At 36.3% G+C, this 18,022-nt stretch overlaps 3 protein-coding genes across 3 annotated transcripts; 2 read left to right on the top strand and 1 right to left on the bottom strand.

Moving 5' to 3' along the window:
- The first annotated feature begins 672 nt into the window (after nt 1-672).
- On the top strand, nt 673-5,556 carry SIGF (RNApolymerase sigma-subunit F). Its single transcript, XM_008245753.3, has 9 exons — nt 673-1,287; nt 1,929-2,080; nt 2,429-2,553; nt 2,670-2,876; nt 2,959-3,238; nt 3,331-3,561; nt 4,043-4,183; nt 4,536-4,736; nt 4,927-5,556. The coding sequence occupies exons 1-9, from the start codon at nt 1,191-1,193 to the stop codon at nt 5,212-5,214; spliced, it is 1,722 nt and encodes a 573-aa protein (XP_008243975.2). The 5' UTR covers nt 673-1,190; the 3' UTR covers nt 5,215-5,556.
- Nucleotides 5,557-5,774: 218 nt separating this feature from the next.
- Nucleotides 5,775-7,736, bottom strand: LOC103342157 (Pentatricopeptide repeat (PPR-like) superfamily protein). Its single transcript, XM_008245754.2, has one exon. The coding sequence runs from the start codon at nt 7,657-7,659 to the stop codon at nt 5,812-5,814; it is 1,848 nt and encodes a 615-aa protein (XP_008243976.2). The 5' UTR covers nt 7,660-7,736; the 3' UTR covers nt 5,775-5,811.
- A 5,094-nt stretch (nt 7,737-12,830) lies between these two features.
- ROT4 (DVL family protein) lies at nt 12,831-13,443 on the top strand. Its single transcript, XM_008245755.2, has one exon. It carries the CDS (start codon nt 13,019-13,021, stop codon nt 13,247-13,249), a length of 231 nt encoding a protein of 76 aa, XP_008243977.1. The 5' UTR covers nt 12,831-13,018; the 3' UTR covers nt 13,250-13,443.
- Nucleotides 13,444-18,022: the final 4,579 nt, after the last annotated feature.

The following is an 18,022-nucleotide window of genomic DNA, read 5'->3' as shown; positions in this document are numbered from 1 at the left end:
ATTTTCTTAATTTGATAAAATTTGTTATGTTAAATTATGAATAGATAATAATTTATACAACAAATAAAACAAAACGAAAATACTGTGTGATATTTTTTGTTTTTTATCAACAGAAAAAAGCGCCCGATGCAGGCCCCTCTTTCTCTGTCGTGTCCCCCGCTTGTAACCAATGTTTCAGGTTTTTGTTTGGTGGTTTAGTTTCTGACGGTCTGAGACTGAAATGTCACAAAGGCCCTTGCTGTCCAAATCCACTCGCTCGTGGGTTACAGCACAACATTGTGTTGCCATGACTTCGCCATAAGTAATTTTCCAACGTACCGTTATAAGAGAATTTATAGTTTTGTTACCTAATTCCCTTGCGATCATTGTTAGTGCATTTATATTTTTGTTTGTTTCGAACATTTTATGACTTGTTTGTTTGTTAGTTTTAAATTTTAAGTTTAAATTTCAACCCTTGTTTAGGATATGGGTTTCGGGGCGTGGGCTCGGACTCAATATCTTGTTCTGGATCTTAATTTTGGGTCCATTCTATAGGAATTCCATTCCTTTTCCTTCTATTAAACCAAACATCGCCACTAATATTACAAAAGAAAAAGGTCATATGCTTGCGACAGTCCTTCACATGTGGTTAGTTGTATGCCGGATGTTAATGCAATTGAATCTCACACAGCATCAACGGCTAACAACAATTCACACGTGTAGGAATGACACAGAGAAAAAGAGATGGACAATCAACTACGGGTTGGGTTACGAGAAAAGCCTTGAGTTGTTAAGTCTTTTCATGGGCCAGGTTTTGACTAGAGGTCCGTCAACCACTCTGGCTCAAGCCCCTTATGCTCAAACTTGGGCAGGAACTTCCCAAAGAATAGGCCTACATTAACAAGCCCTGTGTTATTCGGTCAAGCCCAAGTTGTTGATTTCTTTTCATTCAAAACTGAAGAACAAAAAAAAAAAAAAAAAAAAAAAGAGTGAACAAGCCCAACCTGATCCATTTGAAAGAAAACAAAGTAAATGATTTTGAGGTGTGAAATAGTCTCTGAAAGCAGGAGCAGAACCTCCCCTGCTACATTATCTGCAAAACACAGGAAGCCAATGCAAGGTACACACAGCAGCAGGGCAGAATATACACCGCTTTACTTGAATATACGGCTAGCTTAGCTACACTGATAAATAACTATTTTGTCCTTCCAATGGAGGCTGGAAGACACTTTCTTTCTTCATCTTCAGCCTTTCCTTCAACAACCCACCTCAGGCATCCTCTTCCTTCTTCTTCTCCCTCTACTTCAGGTAAAAAAAGTTCACTACTTTGATATCTCCATTTTCTCATTTATTCTGTTTGCTTGCTGAGAATTTACTGGGAAAGTTTATAGTTTGTGGAATTCAGCCATAGGTGCTTAAACATAAGTTGGGAATGATTGGTCTTTGTGTTTAATCCCAATACAGCAACTGTGTATGTTGAGCTTTTGTGTTTCTGAGATGGGTTTTACATATTTAATTGTTGTGTTTGATTTTTATTCCTTAAACTTGAATTGATGCGCTAAATTGTGGAACAAAGACTATTAGCATAAATCTTTTCAACGTAAAATACTAATGCAAGAGCTACATTTGGAAGTAGCGGATAATTTTTTATATTCTATTTCCTGTTGAAACAGTTCTCAAAAAAGATTATTTTTCTGCGCTTACATGCATAGGAGTGTGAATAATTGTGTGTTTATCCCTCTAGGATAAAAGGTTCTAGAATGAGAATTGAGATGCTGAGTTACTTAAGTTAATTCTTTAGAGTCTGATACTATTGGAGTTCATGAAGAGATGCAGATTATTATGCTGGTAGTAATTGTCTAAAAAAATGTTTGAGTAAGGGATAGTTTACCCCCACTATTGTCCATTGTTGGTTAACGTCAGGCTTGTTGGTACTCCTAATTTTTCAGTGTTGATGCTTCATGAGCAAGCAGTTCCTGCAGTTACTTCTGTGCCGATTACATCTGTAGCTCGACATTTTCCTACCTCGGTTCTTTTACAAGAGCAGCGTGATGAGTTCAAGCCTCTATTGCATGTACTGAAAGAAGATAAAACATCTGAGGTTAGAGTTCTGTTGTAGAAATGCTCTGCATATAAGTTAGATCAGATGTGCGCTTTAGACGTGTACTGCATATAACTTGAATAATCCTCAATGGTGTAAAACTCCTTACTCAAACTTCTGTTTTCCCTCATTTGAAATTATGCCTATTGATGATACTAATTTTCTTTTTTAAAATGCCACCATTGATTTGTATAATTCAAGATTTTGTGAGGCTTCTTCTTTCTTAAGCATTTACCATTTCACACACCTACTTGGTATTCCTCACTTCTTAGAAATTGACTCATACGCTATCTCTATTTCTCTCCTGGGAAACTCCTAATTAATTACCATTTTCTGTGTTTTAATTAGGCTACGTTAGATAGGATGCAGATAGAGACTGGGGCCTCTGTCCATGAAGATTTAGACATTGATGACTTTTACCCGTTGGTGAACGGCTCTAAGCCCCAATTGCTTAACCCTGATATTTTAGATGTGTAAGATGAATAAAACTCCTCTCTTTTTTTTTTCTTTTTTTTTTTTTCAGGTGATTGCAATTTTATTACCAAATTGCATCCTTATGTGATGCTCATGTTGTATCTCTGCCTTGCAGCTTTTCATCCTTACAAACAGGAGCAAAGCCATCCACACCTTTGACTCTTGAGTCTTTGACCACTGCTTCCAATAAGCATATGGATGTCGAACCATGTAATGTAGTTGCCCTGGCTAAGAAAGCCTTGTCAGCCTCCAGAGAAGCAGCCTCATTAGCTGAAGACTCCCAATCAATGGGAGCTGATTTTGACGAGTCTCTTTCTCTGGGGTCAGTTTTGTGTTACTTCCTTGTTTCATTATGATTTCCCTATCAAATTCCTTTGAAACTGAAGTCAAGAATTTTTGTCTAGTTTGGGGTATACAAGTTTGGCCAACTGGATAGTTGAGGAGGAGAAAACTGTAAGGTCAACCCGGATTCTTGAGAGGCGGCGCAAGCGAATTAAGACAAGGAAGGTGCCTAAGTCAAAACTTATAGGTCACGAGTCAAACTGTTTTACAAGTTCAGATGTGCCGAAAAAGATAAGTGAAGGATTTAATCCAAATGATCCCCTGCGGTTGTTCTTGTGGGGTCCTGAAACAAGACAACTCTTGACTGCTAAAGAGGAGGCAGAATTGATTGCCCGAGTTCAGGTGTATATCTAATTAATGTTTGTCTGCTGATTTTTGGATTACTGGTTTATGTAGGGTCTGATACTGCATTCATGTGTCGAATTATGTAACAGGATTTATTTAAATTAGAAGAAGTGAAGAGTAGACTTCAAACACAGTTTGGCCGTGAACCAACTTTGATTGAATGGGCTGAAGTTGTTGGAATTAGTTGTCAGATCTTGAAATCACAGCTTCGCTCTGGTACCAGTAGCCGTGAAAAGCTGATTTATGCTAACTTACGTATGGTGGTTCACATTGCTAAACAATATCAAGGGAGAGGTCTTGGCCTCCAGGACTTAATGCAGGTAATTTCATTGGGACATGCTTTCTTATATGTAGTCCTTAGGGCTAGGACTTGACAGTTTTTGTTACACAGACCACATCTTACTGACAAAATTTTGACTTCTACGCCAAAGTTTTTTCTTTTTTGCTTACTTGAATGCAGTAAAGCATTGTATTAGATCATGAAATTGCATTGGGAACTCCTACATGCCAGATTGAAATTTTAAATTTGTGCCATCTGTTCAGATCAACTTTTGTTCGTCTGTATCCTTCATGATCAGATAATGGATGTTATTGCATTCATCTCGGCAATGTCAGAAATTCCTAGGATGCATATATTATACACATGCTCTATCTGATTGTTTGGTTAGGTTGTATTGGAGGTTAAACAACAATTCTTTTCAGAAAATTTCATTGCAACCAAAGAGCAGTATTTTGATTTTATAATAAGGCCTGGACTTGAGAATTAAATTGCTTTTCTATGTTTATCTGATACTTTTGTAGGAGGGAAGTATGGGTCTTATGAAGAGTGTTGAGAAGTTCAAGCCTCAAGCTGGTTGCCGATTTGCTACTTATGCATACTGGTGGATAAGGCAAACAGTTAGGAAGGCCATATTTCAACATTCCAGGACCATCCGCTTGCCGGTAATGAAAAAATTACCATGTCTCCAGTCTCTACTTTGCAATGAGATTCTTCTTTAAGTATCTATCTTTTGTGTCAACTGATTGTATCCTGTTCTGAAAAATTTCTGTTGTCTCCATAGGATTTTGCAACAGAATGAAAATTATTGAATTGGTTGAGGAAAAGTACCGTTGCCATTGAAATCTGTACCTTGAATTCTTAGTTTCGTCACCACTTTTCGCTATAGTGGAAAATCTACAGTGTTACCTTGCTAATATACTAAATCCGCGCCTATGTCTGAATACTCAAAAGTTAACTATTTCGTAGCGTGTGCAAAGCAAAAAGAACTTTACTGAATATGACAATTATTCACAGGAGAATGTGTACAGCCTCCTTGGCAAAGTATTGGAGGCAAAGAAATCATGTATTCAGGAAGGAAATCACAACCCAAACAAAGAAGAACTAGCGAGACGGGTTGGTATTACAGTTGAAAAGTTGGAAAAGTTGCTATATGCTACCAGAATGCCACTTTCAATGCAACAACCAGTCTGGGCTGACCAAGATACTACCTTTCAGGTAAAGATTCTTCTTGTCTCGATTTTCTTATATACCTCTCTCTCACTCTCTCTCCTTCACATACATTTCTGGTATATGATTTGGCTGTATACAACTTCAATTTTGAACGTGATGTAATTTGTTGGACTATATTGAGCATGGTTTCTCCAATGGTTTAAGAAGCAAACATTTTTTTCTTTCACAATTGCAGGAGGTAACTGCAGACAGTGGGGTTGAGATCCCAGATGTGAGTGTAGCAAAGCAGCTGATGAGGCAACATGTGCGCCACCTCCTAAGCATCCTCAATTTAAGAGAGAGACAGATAATCAGGCTAAGGTATGGCATTGAAGATGGGAAGCAGAGATCACTATCAGAGATTGGTGGCATGTTTGGATTGTCCAAGGAACGGGTGCGGCAGCTGGAGAGCCGAGCATTCTTGAAGCTCAGGCAGTCCCTTGGAAGCCAAGGGCTTGGGGCTTATGGTCCTTTACTTGTTTAGAAATGCAGCACAAGGCTATGGTATCTACGCCGTCGGTATGATTTCTGGTATCTTTTAAGGAAATCTGGAGTTCAGCTGTTGAGCTCCCAGTTTTTGGAGCTGATTGTACAGCAAGCTGAGGCTTGGAATATAGAGAACGTCCAAAATGAACAACTTAGGCTTAAGGGTCAAAAAAATTGGAGCTTAGCGGAGGCTAGGTTTCAATGCTCCAAAGTTGTAATATTGGCTTTCTTTGCTCTACTGTAGAAGAGTTGAAACTCTATACTGTAAGTTATTGTATATTTCTCACATTTTTATTCAAAGCTAGCACTCCTAATTGAGGGGTGGGCGCTTCTTGTGTCATTCGGCAGAAGCCAACTGATCAAATTTTGCTCAAGGACTTCCTTGAACTGCGCATTTCGAATTTACAATCTTAGGCAAACCTATTTGTGTAGATTTTACCAATCCAAAGTGATTTCATCCATCTTTATAGTTCAGATATTTTAAATCCTTCTTTCAAATTCAAGCAACTTACTCTACTAGGCAAAGAAAGTTTGAATTCTTCAGGTAGAGAGGGGATAGAGTCACATAAAAAAAATTATATATGAGTGCACAGAGTTAAGATTTGGCTGTATGAAGGCTGCCTACAAGTGAATGATATACTCTATCATCAGGTGTGAGGCCTTCTCCTTTCATCTCATCATACAACTTAAAAGCCTCGTCTGTTCTCCCATCCTTAGACAAACCTGAAATCATTGCTGTATACGTGACGACGTTACGAGTTAAATCCCTCTGATACATTTCATGAAATAATTTCAGTGCCTCATCCACATTGCCATCAATACATTCGCCATGTATAAGCGATGAATATGTATACGTATCTGGCATCAACCCCTTGTCTTCCATCTCCTTCTTTAGCTTGTGAGCTTCCTTCATCTTACCTTTCTTGATGTACCCATCAATTAGAGCATTGTATGTTACAGTGTTAGGTCTCTCTCCCTTCCTTTCCATCTCTTGAATTACCTGCTTTGCTTCGACAAAGTTTCCTTCTTTGCAGAATATGTCAATTAGAGTAGTGAAACACACTAAATTTGGAGCCACACCTCTTTCTTCCATTGTGAACAACAAACTCTTTGCCTCCTCATTCCTATTCAATTTACACAATCCACTAGCTATAGTGCTGTAAGTAAACACATCAGTCTGAAAGCCCTTCCCTTCCATGAAATCCTGCAGCCTTAGAACTTCATCCATCATCCCTTTTCTGCAGTATCCGTCAATCAGCGTATTAAACACAACTTGGTTTACGTCAATGCCTTTACTTTGCATCTCATTCACCAAGATGTCTGCCATCTTCATCTGTCCGCCCTTGCAAGCACCATTAATCAATGCCCCGTAAGTGTGAACATTCGGGACAAGGCCTCTTTGAGTTAATTCGTCGAACAGAAACAACGCCCTTTTCATATTTCCCACTCTACCATTCCAATTAATAATCGAAGTATAAAGATACACATCTGGTTCTATCCCTCTCTCATGCATTTCCTCAAACACCTTTTCAGCATCTTCAATCTTTTCACAGCTACCAAACCAATCAATCAAAAGCGTGCATGTTGCCACATTATAACCCACACCATCCTTCTCCATCAAGCTCAAGGCCTCATTAACACCCTCAAAATCCTTCCTTTCAATGTATGCTTTCAGAAGTGTGTTATATGTAACAACATTAGGCTTAATTTGTCTACCAGCCATTTCACCCATCAAAGCCTTAGCCTTTTTCACCTCCCCTCTCTTACAAAGCTCATTCATCACAAGCGTCAATGAATGAACAGTGATTTGAACACCATTTTCAACCATTTGATCAAAGAACCTCAAACATAAATCCACCTGACCACATTTCTTCAATGCAAGCAAAAGCACAAAGCAGGACCTTTCTTCAATCTCAAACCCCTTCTTCTCCGCATAGTCAAAAACCCCAACAGCCTCCTCAAACATTTTGTTATCTGCATAAACCCTGAACAGCATATCACACAATGTCTCAACAAATTTCACGCCTTTACGCTCATCCTCAGCCAAAGAGACAATTTCAGAAACAGGGCATCGAAGAATATCATTGGAGACAATACCATTCAATACAATTTTCATTTGGGCAAATTTCTTAGCTTGATAGAGCCTGCAAATGAGGGTTACATGGGCTTGAAGATTGGGCTTGTGGGAAGTGACAGATGGGTTTGTTTGGAGAAAGTTGAATAAGCTCAAGCAAGAAAGGGGCGGGACGAGTGGGTTTGAGAGGACAAGGTTGGTTATGTGGGGGTTGAGATTGAAGAGCAGAGATGGGGTGGATTTGAGGGGTTGAAGGCCTGAATTGATTAGGGTTTTAGAAATCTTCTGAGCAATTTCTTGGTTGGATATCAATGAGGGGTCTGTTGGGAAGAGTTTCTTCAGGGTTTTGAAGGTTTTCTGAGAAGACATTGTTTGTCAAAGCAAAGAAGAAGAAGAAGCTCTGTTTAGTCTAGAGCTCGATTTGCTTAGAAGATCTGTTTAGAAAGAGGTCAATTTTAGCGGGTATAAATGTGGTTGCATTGATCAAACCCGATCAGACGATCGTGGCCGTTCATTTTCTTCTCTTGTTTTTTTTTAGGCCGTTATCCCTAGTCAATAGGTCGGATTTTTATATGGTCCGGTTCAAAATTATTTAATTAGTCAAATATGAATATTTTTAAGGGATATTCACTATTATACCCAATATAGAGGCCCAAATTATTAAAAAACTTACATGAAATGGACTTTAGAAACACACCAAAATCTCATTTACGCATAACAAAGAGGCTTTTAACTTCTTATAAATTACAAAACTGCCATTGATTTCTTAAAACAAACTCATCCTCATAAAAAACTCAAAACACTCAATAGGGCATCAAAGTGATTTAATAATCAAAATTAGAAATTAAATGGTGTAGGGTTTATCTATATTATTAGTGCTAAGAATGGGTATATGATTAAATATCTCTATTCGTAATTCATAATTTATCAAATTGTAACACCACATAACGTGTTGATATGATATTATAGCCTCATACAAATATGTTATGATAGGGGATAGATATATAAGCTCTCCATATGATATGATTTCATCTATTTTTGAACTTCTCCATATTATATCAAGCTTCCTTCTAACCAAAAAAAACCAAGGACTTATTGTTAACTATCACCATATTATCTTAAAATACCTCAATTAACGAGCTTCAATCTCAATTTTAATTTCAACTACAGAATTGTCGGTTATATAATATGCAGAAAGAGGACGGTCATCGATCATTTCCGTATCAAGATGGAACATAGTGATGCCACTCAGAATCCCCCAACGCCTCCCAATTTTGCCTCTCAGATCAGCCACCATGATTGTTTCTCTAATTCTCACAATTCCTAAATGTTCGTCTTTATACTTCACCCAAATAATGCATTTTGGATCTCCAGGCAAAGGTGTCACACTGAGTCTTAAAACACCATATCGTTGGGGGAAGTAATTTCCAACTGTCTCCTCATCCTGCAGCATTATTTCGTCTAGCCACAGGGTCTGCCTCTCCACCTCAACACTCAAACGCTGCCCAATCCCCCTCTTCACATCAAGAATTGTTGCAGAATGTGGTGTTTCAATCTCAGGGGTGACTTGCCCTCCCGTAATTATTATGAGAACCATGGCACAAAATAACCCACCAAACACTTCTCTCACTTCAAGTTTACAAAAAGTCTTTTTTGAAGATTTAAGTTTGCTGTGATTTAAATGTGTAAAATTCATGTTAAAGGGTGTTCCTCTCTCTCCAGTCACATTTTTTAGGTGCAACAGAAATCTCATGTACCTACCCATCATGTATTATTTTGATGCTTAGCACTCCTTTTTTGTGTTTTCCTTTTCTTTTTCTTTTTTTTTCTCACTTTACGAACCAATTACAATTTGAAGTGTGTTTTTTTTTTCTCATTTTGTCATGTGCTTTTTTTTTTCTTAATGAGAAATTCAACTTGATCAATCCACACGCCGCATCAAATTGTGATTGATTTATAAGAAGAAATTTAGTTTACATGTAATTAAAGAGGCATAGTCAAGAATTGTTGTTATGGAAAAGTCACTTTCTAAGCATGCTTGAGAGGTTTTTAAGAGCATCTCCAACCGATGTGTCAAACATACCACATAGACATTTAACAGTTAGAAATAATAGCTCACATTACTCCAACTGATATGTCAAAGCTAATGTGGAATGAAGACTGGAGGTTGAGATGTTATTTTTGACATTCCAAAAGCAAGATGTCAAATGAATATTTTATTATTATTTTCTTTTCTTTTCTTTTTAATTAAAAATGAATCAACACTAAAATATAATAAAATAATAATTTAATTTGACATATGTGATGGAGTGTAAAGCTGTGTAAGATGTCAAATTGCCACATTAGCCATCAAATTTAAATTTGATGTTTGGTATTTGGCATCTCCCTTAGAGCATCTCCAACCGATGTGTTAAAAGTGCCACATAGACATTTAACAGCTAGAAATAACATCTCACATCACTCTAACCGATATGTCAAAGCTTATGTGGAATGAAGGCTGGAGGTTGAGATGTTATTTTTGACATCCCAAAAGCAAGATGTTAAATGAATATTTTATTATTTTTTAAAGACAGCTGACTGTTACTTTCATGTATTATTTTCTTATTTAAATTTTTTTCTTCTTTATCTTAAATGATTTGACTGTTACAATAATTATTTATTTGACATATCGGGTGGAGTGTTAAACTGTGTAAATGTCTAATTGCTACATCAGCTATCAAATTTAAATTTGATATTTGATATTTGACATCTCCCTTGGAGATGCTCTAAGAGCATCTCTAACCAATGTGTCAAACGTGCCACATAGATATTTAACAGCTATAAATAACATATCATATCACTCAAACCGATGTGTCAAAGCTGATGTGGAATAAAGGTTGGAGGTTGAGATGTTATTTTTGACATCCCAAAAGGAAGATGTCAAATGAATATTTTATTATTTTTTCTTTTATTTTCTTTTTAACTAAAAATGAATCAATACTAAAATATAACAAAATAATAATTTAATTTGACATATCGGGTAGAGGTACTGTTTAAGATGTCAAATTGCCACATCAGCCATCAAATTTAAATTTGATGTTTGGTATTTGACATCTTCCTTGGAGATGCTCTAATAAATCTCATTTATTAAACTGTGTCAAAGTCCTTATGAGATAGGAGAAGAACTTCTTCACACTTGGGATTAGGGAGGGCGTGGTCCAGTTTGGTTTGGTTTTCACCTCACACTGGAGCTGGAATCGGTATTATTCAATTGGTGCAGTTCGGTTTAATTTTGATAAAAAAAACATTTATGAAACTGATCGGTCTATTTTAAATCGATTTCGGTGCGGTTTCCGATTTTGGACAAGATTTTTTTATATATTTTTTTACCCAACTAAAATTTTATTTTTTGGACTTAAAAATTTACAAATGACCCAATTTCATGTAAAAAGAGATTTGGGCTTAGAAAAAAGAGGTGCTTTAAAGTTGTGCTTGGGGGAATATTAGTTATGGATTAGAAATTTAGCATTGAACTGAAATAATTTTTAAAAAGATTTTATAAAAAAAATACACAGTCAGTCGGTTCGGTCCAATTTTGTGAGATGTGAAATTAGCACTGGAATCGATTTGGTGCAGATTGGTGCCAGCTTGTTGACATTTTAGTCAACACGATTTTTTTTCTAAGTTTTTCCGTTCGGTGCGGCTCGGTGTTCCTGTTTTCTAGTTTCAATGCCCACCCTTACTTGGGATGTCATTTGGCAAATCACACACTGCCACGTGCTTTAGTTTTTCAATACGTGATTGTAGTGTGGCATCAACTACATGAAAGTTTTTCTTCTATTCAATGCAAAGGAAGAGTAGCATAGCTGCTTAGCTGCAGAATCAAATAATTATATGACATCATTAATTTGTTGACCAGTGTGGCCTATTACCTTACCTATTAGCCAATTTAGCCTATTGCACTCCACTCTGCATAAATACACAAAGCAGAGTGTAGCTGGCCCAAGAACACTTATTAGCTCAAAGCCTCAGGAAAAGAAAAAAAAAAACACTCTGGCTTAGCACATGGCTGGACCCATGTACATGATCTTGAGCCTTTAAATAAATTTGCTTGGTCAGCAGAAGGCATCACAAAAGAAAATCAACGTCATGAGGACAATTCAGTCGTACAGATGAGCTGAGGTATCTTGGCCACTAATTGCCTGCATTTTCTTCAAAACTTCCAAGCTTCACTTTTCTTAACACTAATGAACTATGATAAAAGTTCCATTACTTGCCAAGAACGACTATATATGTGGAGGAGATCAGTCCACAATTTGTTTAGCCCACCTCTGGTTTTCAATTTGGAGACTGTTTGTACTCTTTCTGCATATCATCAGAATTTGACATATATGCAAAAATTATTCATTAAAATATTTGCGCACGTGGCCAATGGGGTCTTACTCAATGGTAGAGCTGTTGGCATACAGACTAGTGGTCTGTAGTTAAATTTCGTATGACATCGTGTTTGTGTGTGTAAACACCTCTCTTCTTTTCTAACTGTGTCGAAAAGAATTAATATAAAATGAAACGAAAGTGACACGTACGTATACAGCAGTCTCTAGAGTTGAGGGCATTTATGGGTGTGGGGTGGGGGTCAAGGATTCTATTGCAATTCTTTGACCAAAATAATGTAGCACTGTACTAGTCCCTATTTAAACTTCAAGTTACCTAAAAATTTAAAGCATGATGTTATATTCTTTCACTTGAATTTTTTTACTGGTATTAGAAGTAGGGGCAGTTAACCCTAAATAATATATATATGTACATTCCTGCTTTTCTACATATTTATTATAGCGTCCATATGAAAACGTTATAGCGTCCATATGATAACAACGTATATATTTGTTATAGCGTCCATATGATAACAACATGCAGGCATTCGAACGAGAAAATAACTCTATATATATATTTGCAGGTACTTGAGGCACTTGACCTGTGGAGGACTTTGGAGTGGGGTCAAGGTGAATTTTTAATTGAAAGCATATCAGGTAACAAAAATGGCAGGAAACTTGGCCCATTCTATGTTTCATATGCTATGTTATCCTCCTGACAGCTGGTGCGTTTGCAGTGTTCACAGTTCATATCCAACCCATACTAAAAATTTCTCTTCTGCCTGCACCAATGGCTCCCATCATTTCTTCTACTTAATCTAACCCCAGGCCCCGCAATCTCCAATATAATAATAAATAAAAAAATTAATTATATAGTAGAGCCATCAAATTTATTCACTAAGTTTGCACCTGTAAGTTATCTACTAGAAATAAAAGAGATTCTGAATGAATGAGTTCATATTTAAATGAAAGAAGAAAAAATTTGTCACCTTATTTGATGAATAAATGTGCATATTTCACAATGTAATTTTATAATCCGAACAATTCAATGTTTAGGTCCTCATTCGAAGATTATCCTCCCTTCAAAATTTCATCCAAATCAGGATTGTTTAGTCATTTGATTATTACCGTAAATATTTTCTTATTTATCAGAAACATTATGTTTCATTTATCCATTAAGTCACACGTAGATAATTAAATGCTTTAGTAATTACGTAAAAGTAAACAATTTGAATCATGAGACAGATACATGTATTACCTTTTCACATGTGTATATATTTACTGCTTCTAGTGGGACTAGTAGTGACAAATCTAGAAGCAGTGCAGCAGAAGCTGGTGAGAGCGATCAGACCTTTGAATTTCAAGTCTTCATCAATATGGCACTGGCGGTGGAGGAAAGCGAAAGTAGCGCTACTACTAGTACAACTACAAGCTTCAATCAAAATGCGCAGATGAACATGATGAACGGAGAGTGTGAATCCGGCTGCCAGCGGCCGCCGTTCGGGAAAAAGTGCCGTCACCTGTTGAAGAAGCAGCGGACTAAATTCTACATCCTCCGGCGCTGCATAGCAATGCTCCTCTGCTGGCACGAACGTAATGACCCCTGATTTAGTAGCAAGGCACACCTACCTAGCTAGCTTGTTAGTTCATTTTTCTTAATTAATTTTCTTTTTCTCTTCTAAGTATTATTAATCTGCTTAAATATATATGTATAGAAGTATATTTGAAGGCTGTTCATGAACTTTGTTTCCAATTTGATGGAGCCAATAAGATTTGTCCACTTTATTTTTATTTTATCTTAGCTTTTTGATATTGCTTTTTCTTTCACTTTTCTTCTTCCCTCTTCTTCTCTCTCTTCTACATTTTTTTTTTAATGGTGCTAATTATGATCTCAAGGTTATCAGTTTCTCTTGGTTTGTGTAATTATCATCATCAATTTATATTCATTGTATTGTATGAACAATATAAACTCCTAATTATATTAAAAACTGAATGGATTTATGATATTTAGATATTTAATCATAAAAAACCAGGTCTGAATTAATAATGCATAATCCTTCTTTTTTTTTTTTTTTTGGGGTTCATAGTGATATTATCATGGTGTACAAATCAATTCAGGTTTATATACATCATGATTTGATTTTCAACCAAATTATCTGTTAGTTTTATTTTACGAATTTCCATACATACATGTCCTTTTTTGTTTCTCAGCTTTCTGCTATATTCTTTTACTCAAGCTTGTTATTCCAGTTCTTAATTCGTAATCGCTTTTTGGCTTTTTATTTGTATTTTTTAAAGAAAAAAAATTACAAATAAAAATAGTATTATTTTCAGAATATTGGTATAATGCATGCAAATATGAATTAGTTTTCCAAAAATGGACAAAGGGGAATAATTTATGGTTTAATGCATTTATAATCATTCCACCCAATACCCACAATATCCTAATGGATTTGTCAATAAGGGGCCTCCTCGTTAGGGAACACCGGACAGGAGCAAGGAAACAAGTGGATAATTATTTTCTTTGGACTATATTCTAAATTGTTAGTTAGGTTTTTAGGGTCATGTGTGTCCTCAAATCCCATATCATTTCATTTTAATGTTCCTTGGCATGCAACAAAAAATTATGGTCCGGATGAAGCATGCAATGCAGGTCACTCTTACTTGTCAATAATAGAAGTAAGACCATATACATTCCTATAATAACAAAAGCAATTGCTAATTTGGCGATACTTGAATGTTGACTTAAAAAGTAGACGATTTTGTATAAGATGATATTGAAGAGTGGCCTCAAACGAGAAGTTCACATCATATTAACTTACCAACTCATTAGCGTCATATAATAATAATAATTAATAATAGTGTTGAGATATGAAGATGATGTAATATGGATGTAAACATAGAACTTTGTACTATACATCGCAGAAAAGAAATAGACATGCTAACATGGCGACTTGAAAGTGAATAAAAAAAAAATTCACGAAAGTTTTTCATGTCAAAATGTGGTTGCTCCCGGGGAAAGAGAGAGAGAGAGAGAGAGAGAGAGAGAGAGAGCAAAACTTCTGCATTAGAAATGCTTGCTTATCAAAATGTCAAACCTAACTTAGATTTTCAATTTGAATTACTTACTGTTATGGTCTTTCAACTATTCCTCAATTAACACTTTTAATGTTATATCATTTTGATCCTTCCGTCGCAGTTTATTAGTTTTTTTGTCATTTTTAAGAGCATAAATGTCTACTCACACCATATTTCATTATCCATGAAGGTAGAATATGAGAAGCGTGAGGTTAGAGAAGTATATGCAACGTGGATGGATATTTGTACCCTTAAGTTTTGAAGGAAAACCAAAGGTACTTTGACATAATGATCAAAGTGACACACAATTACATTACAACTTATTTAATAAAATTTTATACTAACATATAACATATCATTTCAGACTTTTTGGTAAGCTACCATATAATGTATAATAATATCATAATATGCGCATCCCAAAAGCATTATTTAGAATTAAGAATTCCTTCTTCTTTTTTGGTCGAAAAAATTAAGAACCCCTTGAGCTAAGCTAACATTAAGGTACAATGAAAATTTGTTTTTTTTTCTACATGTGACCGTCTTATGGTCAAATTTGGACAAGGGCTGACCTACGAAGGGGCTTAATTGAGCTTTAGTCCATTGCTAGTTTTGTACTTTAATCTTTATTGTACAACAAAATCCACTATAATTAAATATTAACCCACTTATCTTTTAGAATTCCGTCTATTCTAGCCACCCAAATCAGATTTTATTTTCTTTTACCCACTGAAATCCTACCATATTTTCTATAAAAAAAAATAAAAAAATCCTACCATATAATATTAATTAGCCCAAAAATTCCTAGTTATAAAAGATCTCCCCATTGCTTTTTTTTTTTCTTCTTTTTTTTGCCAACTTCATGAAAAATTCATGAATGTGCCAGTGAACTTGAGACACTCATAAATACAGTCATTTTCAAAGATGAATGAACCTAGCTTTGACTACCCTATGCATTGATATCACAAATCATCTCATCATGCATTTGGTTCACATTAAAAAGAAAAGTAACATAAGAATTAAGAAGTGAAAATAATAATTATTATTTGTGAACATTATAAAGAGAGTGTATGGGCCGATGCCGATGGATGTAGAGCTGGGGCCCACTACGTAGGTCAGCACAGCAGACAGCGAGAATCGTTGATAGCAAAGTGAGATGGGAGGGGAGGAGGTACGATCCCCTGTGGCTGAAAAGTGCCCCTCCCACCCCACCCCCTCGTGCGGCCCTCTCTTGTCCCTTTAGGTACGTTTGGATGGGTCCCACCCAATTTTGACCTTCAGATTATTGGTAAATTACTGTCCGCTGTCTTCTTCACCGACCTAACTTCACCCGGCATGATTTTTTACCGTCTATTCGCATACTTAGTTCAATCAAATCGATGCTTTGGAGTTTGAATCTAGATAGGGACATTTCCTTTCACATATAAATTATAATCGACCATCACTAGAAAATTGTTTTATAAAACACATATTTTGTCACTTTCTTCTCGGCTCGAAATCACATTTACAACTTACAGTTCGTCATATGCTCGTTTAATCTCTTGTTTTTCTCTTTCAATGAGTGATTCTCTTTAACAAGTCAATACGTGTCAAATTGTAATTAGAAATTACACTTTACTTTACATGTATCTAACATAGTGTTGCATAAACATAAGAGTTCAAATATCATTCAAACAACGAAAGACCACGTCTCTTCAAATTAGAATGGTGGAATGACAAAACATAAAGATGTACATGTAAAATCAAGAACAAAATGCTTACGTGCGGGGCCCGGTTGGGGGATAATTGCACGTGCATTCCTGACATGGTTGAAAATTTGATGTTACAGAGTTTACATCTGGCAAAAGCCACAATATTTGACGTGCAACAACGATTCACAACCTACCACGTGGAGCCGCACGTGTGTGTAAAGTCGTAAACAAAAAGTACTGAAGAGCCAGTGAAGAAGAGCCCTACTACTCTTTACCCCTTTTTAGGTTATCTTCTCCAACCATTTGTCAGTTGTCCCATAATTCATTTTCTTGCCAAGTTCTATCAACTACCAAATAGCTATCACGGATCTCCAAGTTTGCAGTTTCCATCTATGCCCATCTCAAAATTTTGTTCTTTTTAAAATAAAAAAACTCCGACAATTTACTTATACTCAGTTGTTTTTACGTCGCGAGAGTTTCGAATCTAAGATGTTTGAATTTAGGAATCTGGCATAAGAGATGAAACATATGTGTCTGAATTTAGGTGAGTGAAGTGTTGGCTGAGTCACATGACGTTAGGGTATATGACCCCTTCTGTGTAGGGTGCAGGGTGTAGGGCAACCCCTACGAAGATGGGAGGAAAAAATGAAGCAAGATGAGAAATGTGGTGGGGTAGAAGGGCCTGTCAAGAGACATAATTGCGATCTAGCTAGGTCGAAGATAGGGTGTTGCTTCTTCTCTCACACCATTATTGTGAATGGTATATGATATGATTTGATGTTTTTTTTTTATACCATCTAAAGTATGAGAGGATTGCCAACTAACCATGTTCCTCTCATAAATATCAGAAATTTTTTGGGGTTGTTTGAGGAAAGTTTTGCACTTGTCACATGAAAGATAAGATCTAGATTCCCTTTAATAATAATTTTTTTAAAGACGCTGAAACAACCAAGTTTAAAAGAGACATGTAAAGTTTTAAATTTTACAAAAAAATTCAAATCAAATAATCATGTGTACGATTTTAAAGGGGAGGAGTTCTTTTCAGCTTGCAAAGGGCAAAGACAAGAAAGAAAAAGAGCTAAAAAGTGAAGAAAGCAATGGATCGTGACACAATGACATTACAAATGAGGACCGAGGACCCAGTGCCACTAATTTCTTGTTTCCCCATGCATGGTCTAATCACTACTCTCTCTCTCTCTCTCTCTCTCTCTCTCTCTTTTCTTCTTTGTTCTATGCCTGCTTTATTAAGGACAATTAATCGGCCTGACTCCCATTGCCCTGCATTCTCAAGAGCATTTCCATTCATTTGACACGGCAAAAGGCAAAGACAAGATATGGGCTATTACGATTCATGTGAATAGTAACAATTCTTGTAAAAGACTTGTTGTGTTTTCAACTATCATGGCAAGAACTCAAGAACAACCACTATTCAATGAGTTATGAGGAGAGGAATTTGTATAGAGTTTTGATGTGGAAAGTGAAGGATATGGCTGATAAATTTTTTTTTTTAAAAAAAATTTCATTGCTGACGTTAGCAACCCCCAAGCACAAGCTCGGGCTCGTTTTGCCTTTGAACTTGCCTGGTTTGTTGGGATCCACCTCCTTCCGGGATTG

This window comes from Prunus mume, linkage group LG1, assembly GCF_029339155.1.
Source record: "Prunus mume cultivar Tortuosa linkage group LG1, ASM2933915v1, whole genome shotgun sequence".
NCBI classification, from domain to species: domain Eukaryota; kingdom Viridiplantae; phylum Streptophyta; class Magnoliopsida; order Rosales; family Rosaceae; genus Prunus; species Prunus mume.
This window is presented reverse-complemented; position numbering and strand designations above follow the sequence as displayed.